General features: G+C 36.4%; 1 protein-coding gene across 6 annotated transcripts in view; it reads left to right on the top strand.

Annotated features, from left to right (window-relative positions):
* Nucleotides 1–25,234, top strand: part of RANBP17 (RAN binding protein 17) — a 333,695-nt gene that overhangs the window by 266,536 nt on the left and 41,925 nt on the right. For 3 of the 6 annotated variants that reach the window (XM_054691111.1, XM_054691109.1, XM_054691106.1), the window contains 4 exons: nt 2,613–2,701; nt 9,992–10,099; nt 12,278–12,360; nt 23,588–23,802. In XM_054691111.1, the coding sequence (XP_054547086.1) occupies nt 2,613–2,701; nt 9,992–10,099; nt 12,278–12,360; nt 23,588–23,802 (495 nt within the window). Of the gene's footprint in view, nt 1–2,612; nt 2,702–9,979; nt 10,100–12,277; nt 12,361–23,587; nt 23,803–25,234 lie in introns of all 6 variants that reach the window. The other 3 variants (XM_054691110.1, XM_054691108.1, XM_054691105.1) reach the window with 1 other exon arrangement.

Raw genomic sequence — 25,234 nt, 5'->3', positions numbered from 1 at the left:
TAAGGATGAAGACAGCCATCTTAATTCTAAAGACAAAGCACAATGACCCTTCACCTTCTTTTTCTTTGTTGTTATTATATAGTAGAATTATGAGGATAATATTATAGCTGCCCCCAGTAGTGCCACTACAGTAAAGGGTCTGTCAGACTTTCCATTAGAAACCCTGTTTTGGGGGTCAGGGTGGAAGGAGCCACATTTCAGCTGTTTCCCAGCCCCATCCGTCTCACGCTTGGCACACAGACAACTGTTCACCATGCAGTGGACTGAGCACTGAGCATCTTCTCCTTCAACTATCCAAAAAAGAAATTCTTAGGATTAGATGCCCCAAAACAGCCTCACTAAAAATATAGAGGACTTTCACTTTGCAGATCAACCAACCGCAAGAAAAACGCCACTTTTGAAATAACCCTCTTTGTGTTATTTTAAATGAGATGGTAAATTATAGTTCCTTCTCCCCTAAATTTCAATCAAGTCACCTCTGGCTCTTTGAAATTGTTTTGTCATCTGGTTGAGCTCCCAGTTAACAGTTTTCCTGTCTCACAAGAACTATGTCTTAGCTATCAAGAAAGTTCTCCCATCGTGTGGTCAGATACCTGTATAGGCTATTACAGTACTCTTGCTATTCTGAGATAAAAGGTATTATTTGAACATAAGAAATCTGTTTCTTGCATTAGTACAGCATTTTCCTGCCCAGTCTAATCTATTGAAAACATACATTTTAGTTATTGTTATATACTTCCTCTGCTCTTATTTTCTAAAATAAAGCATTGATACAAATTTCATAGATTTGAGTCAATTAGAGCACTTCTATTAAACTTGGCACCTTTTAGGAAGAAAGATTTGTTATGAAATAAATATAAACCTTTTTGTGTAATGAAAATAGTGTAAAATATTTTAAGAGCCCTTTGTACTAAGCACAAAGAAAGTAAAACTCATGGTTCCCACCGACTAACTTAGAGTTGAAGGGTGGGTGCCTTCTTAATCTTACGTGTCGGTGAACACTTAAGATTGTCTGAAGAGCAGCCTGTATCCTGTAAGTATACATAATAAAAATAGACCCAAAAGTCCACTTTAATAGAAAGCTAAACAGACTAGATTTGTTGAAAAAGGCTTCTTAGAAGATGCATTTGTTCTGGAGGCTTCATGAAACGGAAAGCTGAGAAAAATAAGAAGTGCTTCAAGGGGGTAAAAATAGGTTACATAAAAGCCAAATTACAGACAGCTACAAGAAGACCAGGCAATTACAGTAAAGCAAGAACTGTTGAGATTACGAACAAGAAAACAATCATTCACTTCCAGAAGCTGAAAGAGAAATTCAGACCCTATAGATGTAGAAATTCAGATAACCATCATTCTATAAGCTATTAGGCAATGTATAAACTGAGTATTCTTATAAACAACTTCCAGTTCTATTGAATCACCTTTCAAGTGTGTGAGGCAAGATCAGAAATCACAGATTTGAAATGTCATTCAGAAATAAGATGACAGTCAGGATTCACTTTCAAGACCTTACTGATAGCTTAAATGCCTTCCTAAAGAGGTTTTCATTCATACCACGGTGTGAGGAAAAGAAAATATGGTAAAAAGAAAAGTTCAGAGACCATTTTCTGGCAGAATATTTTCTACTGAAACGGAATCTTCAGAAATCACAGTTGCATATCTCAATTATCCCACCCCCTAGTTTTGCAATTACGTTTATTTGTGCTCTTTGTTCTGACATTCTAGCATCTGTTCATGGGTTTTCTTTTCCTCTTCCCAAGCCTCATCCTAAGGACAGCTTAATTAGGAGACCAGAGTACAAATAAACCTCTTTTATTAAAGAATCAAGTTTGTTTGTTTGTTTGTTTTGTATAATACTAAACACTGATGGAACATAATGTATATAACAACCTCTTGTGCATTTTTACAGAAATTTATTAAATGTATTCCTCATGATACCTCTGTGAAAGAGGCATTGGTAGCCCCTTTTATAGATGACAAAACTGAGACTGGTATGTTGCCTTGCCTTTAATCTTAAAGTTAAGAAGTAAAGCTGAGTTTTAAATTGAAGTATTCTGACATCAAAAATAGAACTCTTCCATGTTTAGGGACTGTGAGGGCCATTCTGGTATGTCCAGTACCAATAGGTCACTTGCCCAGTTTTATTTTTCATAAGTTACTAAAAATTTTCCTTAGGGATCTTTAAGTGCCAGTATGCTCCCAGGATACACTCCGAGTTGCTCAGTGGGACTGATTTCATGCACGCCAATGTGGTTATGATTTGCTGTTATTAAATAATGTCTAGACCCTGTGCATTTCTGTTTTGTGAAATTATCAATCCTTGCTTTTTTTTTCAGATTTGAGATTATTCAGAAACAAAATATGTTAAGAATCTAAATGATCCTAAGCTATTGGAATTAGGACTTAGCTTAATTTATAAGAAGCAGAGTTGGTCAGCAGATTTAATGGTGTGTTTGTTTAAAGAGTCTATGGTTTTCTATAGAAAGGGATCTGAGCAAGACATTTTAGCTAATGAATCAAAATCAGATATGTGGTCATTATTGCCTGATTATTACTCCATCTGCTCTGTGCTAACGTGAAAATCAATTACTGTGTCTCTTTCCCACTGACAGCGTATGTTGATCGGGCTGGCAAGAGATCTTCGAGGGATTGCCTTTGCACTGAACACAAAGACCAGCTACACCATGCTGTTTGACTGGATGTATCCTTATTACACTGTGACAATACCAGCTCTGTGCACAGAGGGATGCCAGGCCCCTCACTTTCGTTTAATAGTATGGCACAGTAGGGAAGAGGAAACAAAGCTAAATGAACTAATGTGTAATCAGCTAAAAATTACAGCACAGTGGCAGCAGTGCAGATAACTGAGCACAGCATTTGGAGACCCAGCTCAGAGAGGTCACTTTTTTTGGTGCCATCAAACATTGACAACTTAAAAATCACATCCCCAAATGATTGTTTATGTTGGAGTTACAGGGTAATCTGGCTAACACCTTAACTCAGAAACAATGAATCCTACCATTTGGCATTTTCCGGGAGACTTGAATTTCTACTCCATTTCGATTAGCAGGGCTGAGAAGGTCATTTTATCTCTTTGAGGCTTAATTCATCATGCTACAGTTTTTCTTCATCATGAAAATAATAATGGAAATAAAAGGGGGGGATGATCAGGCTTTTTCATTTGCTTTAAAATGTGAATTTACCTTTGCCAAGGCTTAGACAGCAACATAAATAATGAAACAAACAACCACACACACACACCCCACACGCACGCACGCACGCACGCATGTGCAGAAATGCCCCATCATATAAGAGTGAAAAAACATGGACTTTGGTGTCAAACAGACCAGATTTGAAATCCCAGCTCCTCATTTATTGTGTAAACTTGGGCTGCTCCTTTCACCTCTCGGTTTCCTCATCTAAAAAAGGAAACATACAACCACCATCATGGCTTACTGTAACCGTTGTAATAGGTAACACACTTTGTGTAATGTGCATTTGGTAGTCATAAATGGTTACTATTAGTTCTGTGTTGATAGTGTTGTGTAAATTCTCTTTGATCCTAACATAACAGGAAGTGACAATTTATGTAAGTCATAAGTGTAATACAGTATTTCATGCCTTTTATACATGAAACTATCAGAACACATAAGTTCTATAGTCTAAAACTATTTTTTTAAGGTACACTATTTCTAAGTTACTATTTGCAAATGCTTCTTATCCAGACTTTCCTCATAAATTAAACTGCAAAAGGTAATCTTCAACTGCTGATGCCAGATTTATAGCCAAAAACATTAACAAAGGATCTGGGCAATTTTTAAGAATGCAAAACATTTTTAAAAATTTTTAATTGTGAATTTGAATAATGACTTAAGTTTTTAGTAACTGCTAATACTTCGTTTACGCACTCCTGGAATGGTTAGAAGTAAAAGATAAGAATTTTTTATGTCACTGAGGAATCATGCATGCTTTTATGTCACTATAAAATACATGTACAGAGATTATAGATTTTAACATGGGAGGTGATACAAATTAACTATGAAGGATAAACTACAATTATATAGGCTGCTTTGATGTCTCTAAACAGAAATGGAAGATCACAAAGTAAAAACTTTCATTTATTTGAAAAATTATAAAAATCTAGGTTTTGGCACTTGATGCTGATGATCTTAAAAGCACACTGGCCTGTAAAATATCCAGTGATTAGCATTTATGTTTCCTCTTCAACAATATAACCAACAGTCAAGGTCAGAAGCTTTCTCCTGAGTGTCAAAGAATAGAAATAGCTGCCATAATTGGTACTGCCTAAAATGTATAGAACATACTGAAATTTAAGTTTTTAATTAAGTCTGTCTTCCATTTGCTTACTTGACTCCTTCGTTTTGGCACCTGTCTGAAGTGAAACTTTTGTCCAGCAGATGGCAGAAAATAGCAAACAGAAAACCTTGGAACTTGTTTTGTTTTGAACTAGAAACCATTGTCTCCTCCATTTGACCATAGATGTTGATATTATTAGGGTCAGGGACGGAGGGTGAAATGTCAGTTATGCAGGAAGCTGTGTTAGATTACCAAACAGGATGGCTTAGTACCAGCTTTGCTTATAATAATTGAGTTTCAGTAGCAAATCAGCTTCCTTGGGAAAAGGCCAAAGGCTTTTCATAATTGTATTGACAACAAAATGAATATGATAAATGGTGTTCATTCAGTTGAGACAAGATTTATAGTTTTCCTTTGGGCAAGGGATGAAGAGCAAATATTTATAATAATAGTAAAATTTGTTTAAAAGTTACATTATTTGATAATTCAAAAAGCTTTATTAAAATATTTCGAAATACTTTAAGCAGTTTCACGTGATAAAGTACGGATTCTTTCCAAAGTATTCTAGTAATGTAAAAATGAATAAGTATAAGATAAGAAAAAAACATGGATATGAAAGTCATTTATTCTTCCTGAAATATTGATGTGTCAAACCGTCAGTGATGATTCCCACATTACTGCTGGGGAAAGTTTATTTGCCTTTTATCCACATAAATGTGTATTCTTTAATTTGTTATACAGTCCTTAGCATGCAGAAGAAACATCCTATAAGAGTACATGTCATCTTAAAGTCAAAATGCATTTTATTTATGGCGATTATTTGATAAAATGCTATTTTAGTGGTTAGCTATTTAATTCAAAAACATTTCTATAAACACTGACTGCATTAACTGCTACATGAACTACATTGCTTATCACTCTGTCCTTCCAAAACTAAATTGCCTGAAACTACACAGCAACCATGTTGATAAATTGTTCTACTGTTAGAGAATTGAAGAAGAATCATTGATAAACGTTTTTGCCCCTATAGTGAGAACACAACAATATAAAAACACCTTACTTTGCAGTGCATCTAGTCACCTTGTTTAAACTTTTGAAATAGTCAAAATTGAAAGGGAAATTGAAAAAAAAGAAAGATGTGTGATGCTGTTTCCTTACCTCAGTCATAATCTGATCACTGAGTCCAAACAGGCCAAAAGTGCTGTTTATTAATATGAAAAAACTCATTGTACAAAGACAGAGTGCAACCTTGAGATATGTAGAAGAGCACGATCTTTGGAATAGGACAGCCTTAGATTCTAGTCCAGATTCCACCACTTAATAACCTGTGAAGTCTTGGGTAAGTTACTTAATGGTTTGGAATCATGATGTTCAAAAAAAGCAGGACTAATAACACCTGGGTCTCAGGCATGTTTTAAAAAGTGAGTGAACTAACATATAGAAAGGGCCTGCCTAATTCAGTGCCTAGCATAAAGTTGAAGTTCCACCACTGTTGTTACTTCCTTTCCCTAATATGAAATGAGACAAAAGGGTCCCATTTGCTCAGTTATTCAGCTTATTTGGGTAAGGACTCTGCTAGCTTTCATGAGGGTTGTAGATTACTTAAACTCAAATCCTGCACCAAAATGAGCTTATTATAGTTTAGTAGGAGACAGTCAGATACCTGTGTAAATGACTGTAATAAAGTATCAATGGTAGTAAGTGCCATTACAAAGATACAAATACAGTGAATGTATTTAGCTAGGGAATCAGGAAAGGCTCTGTAAAGGTAAAGCTATTTCCCTGGATCTTTCAAATAAGTCGAACTGGACTATTGGAAATAGAAAATAAGAGATTTTCAGCCGGCCTAGGTATAGACTTATGAAGGAGAGTAGTGGAGATACTTTGTTACAAATGCCACTTATTTTCATGCCCAGGGCCCCTTGGATGTCAGGTTAAGGGATTTAGACCTTCATTCCATATTGTTGTAAAACATTTGATGATTTTGACTAACAAAATCAGAATTGTATCTCAAGAAGAAATTAAATCAGCCGTGTGTTGGCAAACTAGAATGGGAAAGAAAATAAACCTGAAAAACCACTGTTCTACAAATATTTTTGAGTGGTCTGTGCCAGGCATGAGGAATGAATAAAAGGATTGCTTTTTACAAGAATGAATAAAACAAATTGCTCTTCAGAAACTTACAACCTAGTGGATATAACAAATAAGTAATAAACAATCAATCAATATGTGGTATCAAAGATGCATGCAAGAAGCATGTGAACATGAAAGAGGCAGAGATTGGTGGCTTTGGCAGAAAGAGTAGGCTTCCCAGGAAAGTGAAAGTTGGACTAGGTGTTGAAAGATGATGGATGACATTTGCCAGACAGTAGAGAAAGAGAAAATTTCTGGCAGCATTTACTTTAATGAACAACAGTAAAGATGTTTCATGTATCTGAAATACCTTTAAAATAAGCTCTCAACTGATAGGCTATTTCTGTTCTGGAGCCACACCTCAGATCCTTGTCTCCTAGCAGTTTTAATAGAAACTCTTTTGTTGCCTTTTAGTATACTGTGATATCCCAGAGGATAAGAATTATGTTTTTCCTCATTTTCTTATGGTTCATCACATAGTAAGTAATAATAATGGATGGATGGATGGATGGATGGATGGATGGATGGATGGATGGATAGATGGATGGATGTTGTCAAGAAACAAATCTTGTATTTTCATATTTGGCACCTTAAGAGGCAATAATAAATCATTAATACTTTCTATTTTTTATTTATCTGATGTAGAAGTTTGGGATTCATTGAGAAGATCTAGATGAAAACAATTAGATATGTGTGTCTTCTACCCAAGGGCCCCCACTCTCCTCCTTCTACCCATATATATGTAGTCCTCACAAGGCTACTGGAAAATTAAACTCCTAGAGTGGGTTCTGATTCTCACCCTGTAATCTGAGTCTGGCACTCTCACTCTGAAGCCCTTTTAACCTCGCTGCTTGGTAGACCTCTACTCTGCTTTCCAATAATCACTCATTTTCTCTGTGGCAGTCACCTCTGTCAAAAGCATATTAGAATTGGCACCATTCTCATTCCACACAGAAAAGGGAGCATCCCCTCATATCCCCCGGCCTTATCCCATAGTGAGTGCATTGTGCTCTGAAAAATATGATGGTCCTAATGCCTTTAGAATGCCTTGCAAAGGAACTGTGTGTGCTTATGGTATTCCTTGACTGAGATTTGAGTAGTTTTGGTTTCCTGATGAGCCTTCCAGATCCTTTTCTCGTAATGGCCAGAGAATTTGTACTTCGGAGATCTTTTGGTGGAATATTTTCTCACCTCTGCTCCTCTGGCACCACTTCAGAATTCCCATACTCAGAGCATCCCTATTATGTGTCCATTCCCCAGACTGGGGCATGAATTCCCCAAGAACAAAAGCCATATCTTACCACTGAATCCCCAGCCCCTAGCATAGTAAATAGTATCTACCATCTATCAAAAATAACAGGTTTTTCTGTTCCATAGAAAAAACAAAACAGTAAGCTGTCTGACAACAGTTAAAATAGTTAACAATCAAGTTCATTGACTTTTTTTTTTATTTTCATCAACTGAAACACATTTATATACACTCACTTCTCACCTTTCTCTGCTTTATTTTCACTGGCACTACTTTTTATTTGCACTACATATTATATAACTATTGCTTATTTCCTGTTTTGTTAGAATATAAATTTCATAAGGACAGGAATTTTTTAATGTTTAGTTCACTAGTGTCTCCAGTGAATCTCAGGCAGTGAATAGTTATAAAATAGGCCTTCAAAAAATACTTGTTAACTAAATTGTTTCAATATATACAAATATAGCCTTAACATGGTATTTCTGGGAATCCAAAGGACAAAGATCCCATTTTTGTACTCTTAAGGAGCATGCCACCCTTAAGGTATTAGAGGGCTCTTTTTTTTCATTGAATGTTACGTCAATTGCTTCTTGAAGCTTCAAAGTGAAATGCGTAGTTTAAAAGAATTAAAAGGTAGTTCTAATCAAATATGCTACACCTCATTTTTAAGTTAGCAGGTGAAATCTTGCTGAAATCTACATTGTGCCAGATCCATGCATACAATACGTGCCTGGTCCATGCCTTCAAAAGGCATGTAATATGATAGAAGAGATAATGTATACTGTACCACACTCACACCAGGATACGCACCTACCTCAGTGCTCCCACACAGTGTCACACAGAGGTTTCTTGGAATAATTGACATCTATATAGAAGTCTAAGGAACAAAGAGGAAATAGCAGTGACATGGCACAGAAGCACATTTCTTTGCCCCTTAGAAACACTAAGGGCAGATGGAGAACACAAGCAACCAAACCTTACACGGTTTGTTCTAAGAGAGAGGTCGTCAGAGTGCTCACTGAAGGTAGATGAGGAAGAGATTGATGCCTTTTGACAAAATAAAGTTTCACCATCCCAGGGGAAGGGAGACTTGAGTAGCTGTTGAAAGACAGGAATGTGTTAGGCAGAGCAGCAGTATAGAGGAATAGAGAGAGTTGATGTCAGTGGCTTTGTAGGGAATTGATGACTGAACCACAGACAGGGCCCTACAGAAGGAGGGTACTAGAGATGAGACAGGAAGCAGGCAGGGGCTAAATCTTAAAGGGCTTTGTAGGCCATGCAAAAGAATTTAAAATTTATTTTTAGATCAGGGAAGGAAATTGTGGTCTTTATCGCCATGGAGATATCTGCCCATATCACACAGGAAAGGAATAGCATTCAGTGATTCAGTGCAGCACTTTCATGTGAAACTCACAAAATACAAATAAGTACATTGGAAAAAATCAGAAAAACAGACTGAGGGATTAGGAAAAAGAAAAAGGAAGTTAAAGCACTGGCATAGTAAGAGTTTTTTTTCCCCACTCCTTAATTTTATACTCCATATGTCCAGTTGGCAAGAAGGAGGCCAGTTGTATATTAAAAGGCCAGTGGAGCTGAGTCAGAGTTCCAGGTTCTGTTAGTTTTGGCCATTGACTTGTCATGGGCATAAACGCCTTAATATGGCTAAAGATGTCTGAGAATTTCTCCTCGTGTGTACAGGGACTCCTACCTTTAGCAACTCTGACCTTGAGTAGATTAAAAGTTACCCAAAGCTTTTTTCAAAACTACATTCCAAATGTGCCTTGGACCTACAGTGAGAACAAGAAAAAAAGAAAATAGGTAATTTCTAAGCTGGGAGATAGATACATGGGATTTATTATTACCAGTTTCCTCTATTTTTATGTATTTTTTTAAGTTTCAGAATTAAGTTTTTTTATTAAGTAGTGTGATGTTCTGATTATAACAATTCAAATATTTTATCTCCATTAACTAAATTTATTTTCCTGTCTGACAACATTTAGCATAATTCTTTAAATGTGTCATTTACCTAATACTTTAAAAGTGAGGTTTTTATTTATGGAGTATGCCCAGAGTAAAGCAATATAACATACGTTATATGTTAACAAATAGAGCAAATTATTTGCAGTCCAAAAAAAGTACAGCTGTGCAGGTTAGGGAGAGCAATTTGTTTAACTGCCATTGTATACTAAACAAAGAACAAATGTGGATTCCCTTTTTTTCTGTTTAAGTGGCACTGGTTTTCAGGAACAGTATTTATTGGACCCTTAAATTCTTTAACAGACTTTGTAAAAGGTACCCAGTCTATCTTCCTATTCTTCAGAGAGCTATTGAGCAGTGGTATGGGGAGCCAGCATGTACAACTCCCATTTTGAAACTTATGGCAGAATTGATGCAAAACAGGTAAGAGGTGGAACACGGAGTGAGAAAACAATCTGCTGTTTGACAACAGTCTCCAGAGATCATACTGACTGCCTGGCATGTCTACATTCAAGACTTAGCAAGAACCCAGGAACCAAAATTTAAGATAACCAGTGAATGCAATAAAATTCGAGACAGAATATAATACATTTATGTGTGTATGGGGACTGAGAACTGAAAAAAAAAAATTGGGACCCTGTAACTATTACTATTTAAAATATTCAAAGGCACAATGGCAGAAGGGTAGCTTCTCACTGCTTTGCTGCAGTTGTGCAGAATTTTAAAGCAAGAAGGAAGTTCAGAGGTTTCTGAATTGAGATGCTTCATTTTATAGATAAGGAAACTGAGTCCCATAGTAATTCATGGATGCATAATTTGTCTCAGGAGCCCTGGGGATTTTCCCTGCTTTCTAAGTTATCTTTCCTATATGCCAAGACATTTGAATGTTTTTATGTTCTCATAATTTTCATTTAAATAGCAACAGCAACACTTCTCTTAAGTGCCTTAGTTGACCTTATAATTTTTGTAAATCAACAGAGATTCAAATACTCTATATAAATATCTGCAAAGATGTAGCTAAAAGAACAAAACTGCAATAAGCTAATTGGTTTTACCGCTTTAAAATATATCATTATGAATATGGCTTAGCACCAAATTACCTGTCACTTAGCCATCCTATTTCATCAGCTTCTCTTTGTAAACTGCATGTTGGAGGGGAGAGATTCAGACAGGAAAGGAGTATGGATTCCAGCTCTGATTTTATCTTTGGTGCTAATTTTTTCCCAGCAATAATTTAAAATCTTTTAAATAAGAGGTGGGAAAAGAACTGGCATATAAATAAATGTAAGTATTATTCTTTTGAAAGCTATTTTTTTTCTAACCATTCTCATCGGTACCTTAAATACTAAAGGGAAGGGTGGCTATGTGTTTTATATTAGAAACTAATTTTTTATTAAATTCTTATTTTTTTCCAGCCAGGTAATTGATATTATGTATTATTGATATAATGCTTAAAACTGAAGAAAAATTTGCTGCATTATGTTATAGAACATTTTATATCAACCATTAGGTAGATAATTCTTACCTAGCACAATTGTTAGATGATTCATATCTAGCACAGTTGTTATTAGAACTACCTAGTAAAAATCTGTAATCTCAGGAAATTTTGCTATCTTACCTCTTTCTCTAGAAGCTAATGTGAATTGTATGTATACAGTTCTTTAATTGAGAATTATGTGCCAAAATCAAATGTTCAGAGTAATAGTTCTAATGAGTTTTAATTGTACTTAATTTTAAAGCATTTTGAACAAGCGTGAAGAAGCAACAGTTCATTCTTTTCCTGGAAAACAGGACTTTAGCAGATGTCTTTGCTTTTTGGTTATTTCTTTTGTTAAGACCTGGCTTCATATTTTTTACTAATCCTTAAAAAATGTTGTTATTTCTTGAAAGTACTTCAACAAAGCATATCAGAGCCATCCAAAGCCAACATCTTATAAAAAAGCAAATATGTCAAGATGGCTTATCAATCCTTTACCTTGTTAATAGTATTCTTCCACCAGGGAAGTAAAATTGTTCTCATTTGAAACTTGTGAGATTTGTTCTCTTCACTTGAGCTATGTGTGATGGAAACCATAATCTGTATGTAATTTAATGCATTTGAAATATACCTAAAGTATCAGATGATTCATTGTGCATATGCACAGTATTAAAGGCACCTACATTTCCTGTCACTTTAGAAATTATTTTTAAAATGTGCATTTGGCACTACAAATGATCTTAAATATAGTCCTCTATTCATGAATCTATATAAAGTCACACATACACACCTGGGTGTTTTTTTTTTTTTATTATCAGCCATTTTGCATGAAAGGAAAAGAAGAGGTCTAAAATATAAGATGTCAGGTTATTGTTTTGACAGATATAAAGTGAATTCCTTGAATCAACAAATGAATGAAAATACCTATTGCTAATGCCCTAGTATCTTCATTGTGAGAAAATTAGTATACATATTTTATCAACACTTGTTGAATGGAATAGCACTTCTAAAAAAGGATAATTTTACTGCTGCTACTTCTAATAAATGAAAATGCTAGACATTTTAAACCTACATCTGGTTTCTTTATCTTCACATATAGCCTAATTTTTTGCTGTATTTCTTAGATCCCAGCGTTTGAATTTTGATGTATCATCTCCTAATGGAATTCTTCTCTTCAGAGAAGCTAGTAAAATGATTTGCACTTATGGTGAGTATCTTTTTCCATATTTGTCTCTGCAATATAACTTGATCTCTTTGGAGGAAAGAAAGATGTTAGTTATTTTGTTCTTTTGAACTTTCATATCTGTATGAATTTGTGAAGTGGGTAATAGGAATGCAGAAAGCCAGGGAGCTATCATATTGGCATCAGGAGAAGTAAGCCTTTGACTACAAATCATGTCTGACCTACTTGATGAATTTCTTTTGGATAAAATTGCAATGTCAGTAGGCAAAGGGAATATACCATTTAGAATATTGAAAAGTTATAGCATATTCAAAATTGCTTAAAGTTTCATCAAGGCGTTTGCTATCTTGCGTCATGGAATACTTAGACCAGTATGCCACCAGCACTGAATTTTGGGAAAATGTCCTGGTAAAGAGCAGTAAATATTTTTATTATAGGGAATTTTTAGGCACTATACCCCTAAAATCAGAGTTCTGTAGTGAAGATTGTCCTATTAAATTACAGTAAAAAATTTGATTAGGATTTACAATTGGCCTTAGAACTACCATAAACCCTATTATTAGCCAGTGCTGACAGCTTCATCAATGAAATTGTCAACTCTCTGAGACCTTCATGTAGCCAGGGAATGGGGATAGGATGAGTAAGAAGCCTCTGTAATCTAGTTTGCCACACTGACTGAATACCAGCTATAAGCCCCACTCTGTGCACTGCTTCTCTCCTTAGCAGATGTTTCCTTGTATCTTTTTTCTTTGTCTTCTTCCCTTTTGCCTGTCTGTTCTTACTTCCCAAATCAATAGCCAGCTCTAAGTACATTTGGTCTCAAAATTGTCTATGACTCTCATATTTCTTTTTGAGTACCTAAAAACAGATTTAACAAAATTCTATAAAGGCTCTTTAACTGTGTATGAGAGAGAGAGAGAGAGAGAGAAAGAGAGAGAGAGAGAGAGTAGGAACAACCCCTAAAAGCATATTACTTTTTAAAAAGTAAAAAAAAAAACAAAACTAATTTTTAAAATAAGGTGTTTTGAATTGTTTTTGCTTCAATTCAGAATAAATTCTGGAGCTCTGATCTGTATGTGCACCTCTTAAAAATGCTCAGTTTTAATTGTACCATTAATTGTACCAATTGTACCAATTGAAGATTCAATTATATAATGTATGGAAAGCCCTTAGGTCATTTGGCTACTGTGATTAATGTTATGAAGAAATTGAAGCTCCTAGAGGTTAAGAGATTTGCCACATGTTACATAGCAACAAGAAGTTGAATTGGAATTTTATTTAAAGTGTGTGTGACTTCAGGCCATAGTCCTTCCATATTCCTTATTGCCATTTGGGAGATGCTACATGAAGATGATTCTTGGATGTTCATGATAAAGCATTTAGAGTTCAAGATTATGAATGTGTGGAAGGTACTGAAAGTAATTTTGCACTATCTTATTTTCATCTATACAAGTAACTACCACAACTTTGCATCTGTTGAAAATGCATGCATTAGAGTAATATAAAATAGAAATGCTGTGCCTCCTCAAGGTAAAAATGGATGCTTTCCAAATATTCTCAACATCGTTTGCCATACTTCCTTTGTATATCTAATTCTTTTCTATATGTCATCATAGATGGATATATTTCTGAATTTTTTTTTTCCAAAAGCATGGTACTTTTAGGAAAAGTATTTTAAAGAGATCTGAGTACCGGTCCTTTCTGTTTTCTTTCATCAACTCCATGACTTTCAATTAAGACACTTTACTCACTGTGCCTCGTTTTCTCATATATAGATTTAAAACTGATGAATATCTACTGACTCACCTGTCTAGTTGGAATTACAGATTGTGAATTGAGCCACTCTGTAAAGGGCTTGGCACAGAGTGTCAAGTAGAATAACTACTCATGAACAGGCCTCTCCTGACCCTCACTGTTTGCTTGCCCTCCCCCAGAAAGCTAGCCTTCCTTGCACAAAAAGTTCATTGACCATATCACTTTTTTGCTCAGGGATACCTTCTGTTTTGACCACACTGTCCTGCTTACTTCTGCTTTTAGCAAGTGCTGAATTTCTATTTTCTCAGTTTTTAATAGGAAATATTTCCCATTATCAAACGATGTGTATATAAGAATTTCTGTATAGTCAATAGAGCTTTAACATTATGAATTTTAGACTCCTGTTACCAATCACAATTATATCTTCTCTTTCCCTTTTTTCTGGATCCACTTTCTTTCACTATTTTTCCTTTGGGGCTTATTCATAGTTGCTGTGGGGCTAATAAGAGCAGTGACCTCTTCCTCTTCCAAAATTGCTAATCTATAGACAAAATGCATAGCCAGCAAGTGACACAAAATGGAGCCCTGGAAAGACCAGTTCCAAATCTATGGACTTCAAAAGCTATCCACTCCCTTAATGGGTGACATAAAGCCACTGCAACAAAAATTGATAAAGAGAACTATGTGAGAATCATATTGGAAGAAAATGAAGAAGGGGAAGGAAGAAGAGAAAGGAGGTGGGTGGAGTAGAAACAAGAAAAAACTTTCAAAGCATTCTTAAGTCACTAAGTTTTCTCACCCTGAAGAATATGAGATTAAGGTAAAGCTCTTTACCTTAGATTGGGCTAATAATAATGACAGCTTCCATTTTTAAATCCGTTGTTGTGTACTACTCATTACTAGACTATTTATCATACATTAGCCCATTGAATCCTCAAGGTAGGTGTCATTACCTGCCACTCTCTAGCCATTGAGCAAGTTAAGTAGCTCCTGATTCAGTTTCTTGTTAAACAGAGAAAATAATGCCTAAGATGGTTATGAAGATTCAATTATATAATGTATGGAAAGCCCTTAGGTCATTTGGCTACTGTGATTAATGTTATGAAGAAATTGAAGCTCCTAGAGGTTAAGAGATTTGCCACATGTTACATAGCAACAAGAAGTTGAATTGGAATTTTATTTAAAGTGTGTGTGACTTCAGGCCATAGTCCTTCCATATTCCTTATTGCCATTTGGGAGATGCTACATGAAGATGATTCTTGGATGTTCATGATAAAGCATTGTTCTTTAAAGTATGATGTTTTCTATCCATTATAACACTTAAAGGAAATAAAAAGCTCAATGGAAAAATGTTCTTCAACTGTGTTACCACTACATGCATTTACATAGAATAATAGAAAAATGTTTCTAAACCTTCACTGATTCTCATTTTGGTCCCCATCAGCCAAGCTGAATTTGTCAGTCTTTGCCTCTTGTAATATTTTATTACCCATGCTTTGGAGGAAAATCATATGATTTCCATCCAGGAGTCTGGATGATCAGGGTAAGAATATCTGGAAGGACACAGAGGAGCCAGCATTATTTATTTCTTTGGTTAGCCAAGGTAAAGGAAGAGGAAGCCCAGGAAGGAAAGAGGCCAGAAGATTCTATAATCCCTCTGTTCCATCCTCACTGGCTTTCTTCTCTGCTCACCTCTCACAGGCAGTATTTGGTTAGTCAGTGATTAGGGGCAGTCAGTGGAGAAAAACTAATTTCTAAATGCACCTGATTTGTTAGATAGTTTTTGGAATACCTCCACCTCACTGCTCAGTGAGATTGGCAGAAAAATAATACTTTTGATATGCTGTTTTATTTATCTACATTCTGTCATGATATACTTTGATGTAAGTTTTTAATTTTGCTTTAGCTCTCAGCAGCTCTCGCCGTTACAGCTCAGGGTCAGCAATGAGGTTAGCCACAGTAGCACAAAACAATTTCCTGTTTGTACAGCCCAGGTAACATTTGGATGAGGATTAAATTTTACCACATTTTCTACTAGCCCAAGCCTATTATTTCTAATGAGTTTTAAATTGCTTCAAGAGCATGTATTTCAAAACTTAGTGCTATGATCCGTTCAGCCTGAGCAACTTAATAAAAGAAATTTCTTTCTTAAATTTTTGGTTAAAATGTTGCATGCAGTGTAATAAATGTTATTACTTTGGAAACCTACTTCTCAGTTTTAAGAACTGGCTGTTTTTTTATGCTCCATTTCCATTTGTCTGATCTTTTCTTCTCTTTGCCTCTGGGTACTGGTATCTTTAGTGACATCTGTTGGTTGAAGAGTGCACAGAAGGGAGAAATAGTGGCTGTTTTCATAAGACTGGCCAGAATGGAACTGCTTTTATTTCTTCATTAGATATATGACTTAAGAAAGCTCAAGTGTGAAAATTGAACTGTGAAAATGGATAGAACAAGTTATGATTATTCATTATAGTTAAGAATTTACATCAGGGCTCTTTCCAGCAGTGTGTGCTCCAGATACACTTAGGCATAACTTAGTAATAAACATACATTGAACTTGTAAAGTGACATCCAAGCCATGTTATTTACTGTCACCTCGATCACAAACAGGTGATTTTCAAACTAGATTTTGTTAAGTCCCCAAATTTACAAGTCCCAGAGGCCCTCCCTATTGGGGAGAGGAGAGGGTACTACCAGCACTTTGACCAGAACCATCCAACTATCTAGTTACATTAGATTTATTTATAAAAGGGATTGCTTGTTTGAATTTTTTTATAGAAGAGCTTTTTGCTGGCTTTAGTTACCAGCATACTATTAGAACCATGTAAGAATGATTATAATTATATACTTATTTTTAAATGATTACAAAGAGAAAGCTGAAGAATGCATTGGTCTTGAAATAACTGGACACTTAATCTTATATCACCAGGAAATAACATTTCTGGAAAGCACATTATCCAGGAACCATGGATATGAACTTAGAACTTAGCAGAAACTTGGTTGGGACATATTAGTAACTGCAGTGATTTTAAAATTGTAGAAAGTGAAAATCCTCCATAATCTCATTACTCAAAGATGACCATTATTAACAGTTCAGTGTGTACTCTTGCATGCTTTTTTATGTGCGCATATGAATTTATGTTTCCAGAAGTGGTATCATAATATACTTAATTAATCTGTAATTTGCTACCTTTCACTTATGTCATGTCCATGACGCCAAATGAATATATATGCATCTATCTTTTTTAAATGGCCATACTGTGATTTATTTAACTATTTGCCTTTTGATAAACATGTAATTTATCACACTATCATATGAAAAACAACTTCGTGAGCTTCATTCCTTAAAATGTACCTTAAGAGCAACATTCAGTGTTCCAAACTCTGGATATATTAGTGAGCCAAATTAGAAAAGAAATTAGAAGGTACTGAGTGCTGCTAAAAATATTAAAGCAAGTCAAGATAAGGGACATTAGCATTACCAGGGGAGTATTTGCAGATTAAGTAGAGTGATTGAGGTAGGCTTCATTGAGAGGACATTTGAGCAAACACCTGAAGTAAATAAGGGAATTAATCATGCAGATATCTTGGGGAAGAGTATTAAAGGCGAAAGGAGCACCAGATTTTGGGGTCCTAAGGCTGGAGTGTCTCTGGCATGTCTGTAGAACAGTGAATGGGGCAGAATGAACAAAAGGGAAAATAAAGACAAAGTAATGCCAGGTGAAGTCTGCTGACCATTATCAGGTCTTTGACTTTAACTCCAAATGGAAGAGCAGGACTCCAAAATGTTTTGAGCAGAGGTAGGAGATGGTTTGTTACAGACTCTGTCCAAGGTGATTGCAGTGGATGTGGTGAGTAGTGGTTGGATTCTGAATATGTTTTGAAGGTAAAGCAAATCAAATTTCTTGATGGATTATCTAACATATTTATGGTATGACAGAAATGCAGCGAAGGAAATTTTGACATAAACAACTGGAAGGATGCAGTTACCACTGAGAGAGGAAATGTTAGACAAATGTGAGGGGCATCAAAAATTCCATTTTGGTCAGGTGCACTTGAGATGTTAATTAGGTAAATAAGTGGAGAAGTTGAATGTGAGTTTGGATATATGAGTCTGAGGTTTGGAAGAGAAGTCTGGTCTAAAGAACCCAATGTAAGAGTCATTGACTCTTCTATGGTATTCAGAGCTGCAAAACTAGGCAAGTTCACTGACATATGGAGGGGAGAAGGTTAATGTAAATATAGAAGACTTAGGTTTGAGCGCAGATATACTCCAGTGTTACGAGATGAGGGAAGAGGGTCCCCAGCAAAGAGGTAGGAGGGAGCAAGCACTGAAGTAAGAGAAAATCAAGATTATGTTTCTTGAAAGACAAGGATGAGGACATAGTCAACTATGTGAAAAACTGCCAATGAAAAGTAAGGTGAGAACTAAGGGTTGGCCAATACGTTCAGGACAAAGAGGGCATTGGCAACCTTGAAAGAGCACCTTTAGTGACGTGAACCTAAAAGAGAATCAAAAATAAATAAGAATCAGAGGGAAGAAATGAAGACAATGAATTTAAACAGTTCATAGGAGGAATTTTGTTACAAAGAATAATAATATGTAGCAGCAAAGTAGGCCCACCAGAAAGAAGGTTTTGTGTTTTTTAATAGAAGAGATAATGCCATAATTTGTATTCTAATGAGATGATCTAAGTAGCAAAAATAACATAAAATAAAAGATTACATAGGCGAGAATGGAAAAAATTGTTGGTGCTTTGTCCTCAAGAGAAGGGAGCTTGTTGAACATATTAAGGAGTTGACTTTTAGAAACAGAAGATGTGAGTGCAGATGCCAGAGTTTAGAGAGATGTGATAGTGAATGTTTAGAGTTAGAACATATTCCCAGAAGTGGATATACACTTTTTTGTATTTTAATAAATATTACCAAATTGCCCTCAAGATGGTTTCACTACTTTACATTTTTAACGATTTGCTTACTTTCCCACTTCCTTATCAACACTGCATTGTTTTCTTTTTCAGTCTGAAAGGGAAATGTTATACACCTTTCTGGTCTTCTCAGCTTCAATTATGTCCCCAACCATTTACATCCAAGGGCCTGAGCTGGTTTGCATGAGAGACAGTGGGCTGAGTGACCTGAAGTAAATGAATGTCAGCAAGACTGTGGTTCTCTTCCCATAACTGTTCTGATGATGAATGAAGACATTTAACCTACAGAACTGTCAGCTAAATATCAGATTCACTTTAAAATTTTAGAGATTAAAAGAAAAAAGAAAAAGATAAATCAATGTAATGGATTGCTTTATAAGCCAGGAAATAACATTGTTCAAACTGTTAGTTCTTCCTGGTACAAATTACTACTATATAATATCTATCCTCTGCACTGTTTTACCCTGTTAAGTGTTCTTTTGGGGGGCACAGAGAACTGGTAGGATGTGGAACAAGGAGCGACACACATCGTGACCCCTCTAGAGCCAATTAGCTATTGAAGGAACAGAGGGAAGGCGGCCAAAGATACAATATTGACCTTACCTTGAATTACATATTAGAAGGAAATGGCATCATTCTGTACCACATACACCCGACTTCACTTCCCCTTCCTTTCCAGGCCATATCGCCCCACATGCAGACTTAAGGACTATCACCCTGGAGAAGGAAAAGGACCCCAGTCCTATGTAATACTGTTTCAGTTTACATTTACAGAGCACTCTGCCAGTTACTATGGTGAGCACTACATCTACTCTCACCTTTACTCCTTGGGAGTTACAAGTACTGTCACTCTCCTGGTTTTATCAAGGAGAAAGCTGACTTACAGAAGAAATAATCTGTTCATACACCCAGATAGGAAGAAAAGATGTAGGATTCAAACCCAGTTTCACGTGACTCAGAAGCCTGCTCAGTTCACCACTACCTTATGCTTACCTTTTATTAGAATATTACCTTGTTACTTAGTTTTCCAGCTGAGAACTGTGAAGGCAAGCCACTGCTCTTTGGTGTAGGGCACTTCTCCTAAAAAAGAGGAGGGCACCATGGAGTCTGTCACTCAGGGAAGAGGTGGGGCCTCAAGGAAATAAAGTTTATAAAAAAGAAAGATCTAACAGATCTCAGATAAAAAGAAAAGGTGATTTTTTTTTTTCCCCATTGCTCTGTGTATATCCTTCTCTGAATCTAGATCTTGAGAGTGGTCTAGAAAAGTGCTTTTTGAGTGCTGGGAGCCAACTAAAAACATAACAGAAAGACAGCATACCCAAAATGACAGCAAATAGAGGTTAATAAAGAAGAATCCACGCAGTCAGTATAACCTCATAGTGAGGAAAATACTTCTAATAAACCAAAATATCAATAGCAGGAATCCTCTGTGCTTTATTATCATTATTATTATTGTTACTATTATTATTACTATTTATTTCCCTTATTATTTAGTGAGGTTGCCTTTATTTTTTTTTTTTTAAGATTTGTTTATTTATTTATACAAGCACTGGGTACAGTCAGAAGCGCTGGAGGATGAGAGAATTCACCAGAGCCAGAGCAGGGAACAGAACAGGCAGACCAACGAAATACACTGCTGAGGGGAGCAGCGGGCGCAACAGGAGAGGTCTGCACACCATGTGGGACCCTCGCTGGTGGCGAGGATCAAACCAGTGCTGCAGAGGCGGCAGGCAGCTTTGCAGCCCAGCGCTTAACCGCTGCGCCACCAGGGGAGCTCCGTGAGGTTGCCTTTAATGCTACAACATATGCAAGAGTTAAGAGCAGTGACCCCATTACATTGTCCCTCATTAAATTAACCATTTAAATTCATATTCTTTGTCCCCCAGTCACAATGTAGCCTCAACATTCATCTAATGCATTTAATGCTCAGGCTATAATAGCACTCAGCCCCCACAGCCACTAGCAAATGTTGATAGAAAAGCCACTAGAGATTTTCTTTTTGATTCTAAACTTTGAAAGTCTCTTAAATTATGGAAGGAATCCTCTCCTTTTGTGCTGCTACAATAGTAATGAAGTGTCAACCATTGTACTGACTTCAGTGGTTGCCAGTCTGGCAATGCCTACATCTAGCTACCCATCAGTATAATACAGGAATATAGGGAGGAAGTGCTGGCAAGGAAGGAGTTGGGACTTTGCAGGTATGGAGTAGAGCAAGGAAGGCAAAGAGGTTTGTTATACATCAGAAGAACATCAAAACCAAATTTCAGCCTTGTTCCTTTTGTTTATAGTAATGTGAGTTTAACTGTTGGATTTTAAGTTTTTTGAGGACAGGATCTCCAATTTCAGTAATATCGTTGAATAACACATACTGGAGTTGTTAAATTAGCTGCATAAAGGATGACTTGGCCAAGCCTTCTATTGATATTTTATAGCCCCGACAGAATGCTGAGGCACTTGAGCACAAATATAGTTTCCTTTTACAAAAATATTACTCATTACTTTTGCAAAGTCATGATGGTATACTAAATACTGTCTTAATTACACAAATGTGTCTGAAACAGTGCAAAAGACAAGACCAGTCTACCAAATTACAACTTTAACATAGAGATAAAAATTGTGATTCTAAATAATTAATCCTTTTTATTGATAGCTTGTCTAATCCTCTACAGTCACATTTTCCCCATCACAGATCGTTGTCTGCCTAGTCCATCTTTTGCTGCAGGGCATAGAACTTTATAGAATGTAGAGTTCTGCTCCAGATTATGAACCCAATGAGGAAGAACATCAGCATAAAAAAGGCCCCAAAAGATGACCTAGTTTTCTCCCTATGACCCTGGCCTCCCCAGCAAACCCAAAGTATGTAAACAGACACATACTCCAAAATGTCATAGTCTTTTGTCATGTGTCCCTTTCTTGGGAAAGGGAGAGAGCAGAGGGAAATACCTTCCTTGGTTTATATTGAATTTGAGGCAAAGTTAGAAAAGCAGTGTCCTTTTCTGTGCTTCCAACTGTCTCAGACCTCCATGCCTGTGCACTTTACCTAGAATACATTCTTCTCTCACCAGTTCCCCCTGGAAAACTGCAATTGATCCTTGAGAGTAACCAGTTCTGTGGCGCCTTTCCTCACTGCCCTCCTGCCTAACCGGAGTCAGTCTCTTCTGTTCCCATAATACCCCCACATGCTTTTCTGCTGCTATTTTTCACACACATGGAATTATTTATTTACAAGTCTATGCCCCCCACTACTGAACTCCTTCAGAGCAGAGATTTAATATCTTTCATTTGTATATCCCAGCACCTTACACATAGTAAGTTACATAAATGTTATCAAAATGAGTTGACTCTTTATGGAACTTACTGTGTATCTTTAAGGTATGTTAGGATGAGACCATAAGAGAGGGTACAGGCTATGCATAGAAGTCAGTGAAAGACCGTTGCCTCTGCTTTGCTGCTGCCCTGAGTCTGCTGCCAAACCCTCGGTGGTGGACTTGGGGTTGTTTGTCAGCATGACTGATAGTTCCAGACACAGAGCAGGAAAGAATCAAGGACAAACTGAAACACAGAGGCCTTTCTGTGCTTTTTTTTTTTTTCCTCACTAGTTCTAATCACAGTGACCTTCAGGAAGGCATGGCTGCTACTTTACTCCTACCTTCCAAGCCTCATACGGAATTCTCGTTGTCCACAAGCATACAGGGACATAAGTTCTGGGAAACTTAATTCTTGCTTAGCCAAGTTGACACATTCCAAAATCATAACAATATACCTCTACATTTTGTAAACTTTTTGTTTCAATTTTAGAAGTTGTACTCATTTGAACTGGAAAAAGCAGACCTAAGAAACCCTTGAGTATTACCTAGTAACATGCCTTACTGCACACACATCAGAAATTGCTGGTTGGGAGTGCTGACTATATTTAAAAAATTAAGGTGATGATATAATTATTTTTTTTCTTTTGATGGTTAGTATGGAATTTAAGTACAATTACTAAATAATCATCTCTTGATATCTTCTGAAATAGGATCTAAGGAGAAAAAGAAAGTAATACTTATTGTGCACTATGCCTAGAACTTCTTATGTGTCTTCTTTCATTTACTTCAGTTCACAAATTGGCTTCTAAAAATGAAGTAACTCAAGATCAAGTTATGTAAAACCCAAGAATTTAAAATAATTTCCTTCTCAGTCTAGGTTATCTTTTTCTCTTGACTTAGTTGGTTCTTCTACATTTTTAAAAATGTCTTATTGAAGGAGTAGTGCATGTATTAAAGCATGTAAACTAATCTTACCAGTACAATTCAATGAATTTTTATATATCGGTATATATTGGTGTAATCCTCATCCTGAAAAAAATATGAAATATCTCCAGTAGTTTTCCTTAAGCCATTTGTACTTCCCAGGTAAATTGTCTTATATATTTATATTTTTCATTAGCAATGTTAGAATTCTTGGAACAATAGTAGGGGAAAGCAAACATTATCAATAAAATGAAAATGTTAAATAGTGTGCCTCATAACTGCTTTGAATTGCATTTACTTATATCACTTTCTCTTTCTGCTTTTACCCTAAAACAGGTAATCAGATACTGTCCCTTGGGAACCTCTCAAAAGATCAGATTTATCCAATGAAACTCAAGGGCATCTCCATCTGCTATTCAGCTCTCAAATCTGCCTTGTGTGGAAATTATGTCAGCTTTGGCGTCTTCAAGTTGTATGGGGACAACCATTTTGACAACGTACTCCAGGCCTTTGTCAAAATGCTGCTGTCAGTGTCCCACAGTGACTTGCTAGTAAGCAACTATGCATCATGGGAGTCTTTGTGTGAAATGTGAAGTTGCACCATCACCGACTTGGAATTGTTATAATGAAGCCCAGGGAGTTAGATTAGCATTCTATGTTTTAGGGCAGCATCTTGATTTAGCTTGCAGACTGTGAGTGACTATAGTGGCTATATTTATGTAATTAAATGAGCAGTTTTGAAAACTGCAGCTACCACCTTCTGACAAATTGGTCATCCAGGGTGCTCCAGCTTCTCCACCTAGAGAAATGTAATTAGCAATTTCAACTAATTTTTTTAAATTATACTCAAATTCAGAAAATGTCTGTGTTTTCCTAAAGCAAAAAATGCAAAATTGGCTACAGGCTCTCCTCCATCCTTCCACTCTTCTTGTTCTACTGCCCCTGCTGTTTGACCTTTCTTCCCATTACGGTTCTGGTGTGGTGGACGCAGTACTTAACTGAAGGCTCAGCAGCCTGGTGTACTGTCTCAGCTCTGCCACTCACTAGTCATTTACCTCGAATAAATCACCTTCTCTATTTCTCTAGGCTTCAATTTCCTCACCTTTAAAATGAGTAAATTAAACAAAGTGATCTCTAGGTCCCTTTTCTAGTCTGCCATTTAGTTTCTATGATGTATGTCAGTAGTTTTCAAACTTTGAGGCCCATGAGAATCTCCTGGGGTGCTTGTTGGAAAATCAAATTTCCAGGGTCCTCTACTGAGCCATGTCATTATCAGGCTTCTTTAAAACATCTCTGTCCGATTACATGAAAGCTAATAGACACCTAATGTGATTGCAGTAATTACTTCACTAACACAACCAAATTCATGCTCAGGCTTGGTTCAAGCTTTCCCACCTGCTCCCACCCCAAGGTTATAGTACGATCTGGTGGCCTTCATTCTCCGGCCCTGAGACACTGACCTTGTAATGGACAAGTGGCACCCTCTTTCACCTTTCCAAGCTTGTCTAAATAGAACAGCATCTCAAATCAAAGTTATTAAGCCTCTTTGTAATAGAATGGGATGCTCATTGAAGGCTACCTGTATGAGATAAATTACAGAGTAGAAACTTGAGTCACAGGAACCACCTCTATTACATCCACCTCTTGAGAGAACTCTTCACTGGCATTGCGGTCCACCAAAGAAACTGATGTGGTTCCCAGAATTTCCCTAATTATTTTTCTAATAGAAAAGTAATTGTGGAACTCTATAATTCTCAAAATTAATAATAGGACTCCCTTAGCACATGTGTCAAATACACACATTTGGGACGTCACTCTAAAAAATGTAACTTTTACTTACATTTCATTTGGTGAGTCTAGGGGAGGAATCGAGAAACTACATTTTTAGCAAGCACCCCATGTGGTTCTTATGAAGATGGCCCTAATCTCACTTTAGGACACACTTCTCTGGTTTAATTCTCTTAGGAGTGTTGTGCTCATTTA

This window comes from Talpa occidentalis, unplaced genomic scaffold (assembly GCF_014898055.3).
Source record: "Talpa occidentalis isolate TD23 unplaced genomic scaffold, MPIMG_talOcc4v2.1 talOcc4.9, whole genome shotgun sequence".
Taxonomy (NCBI): Eukaryota; Metazoa; Chordata; class Mammalia; order Eulipotyphla; family Talpidae; genus Talpa; species Talpa occidentalis.
This window is presented reverse-complemented; position numbering and strand designations above follow the sequence as displayed.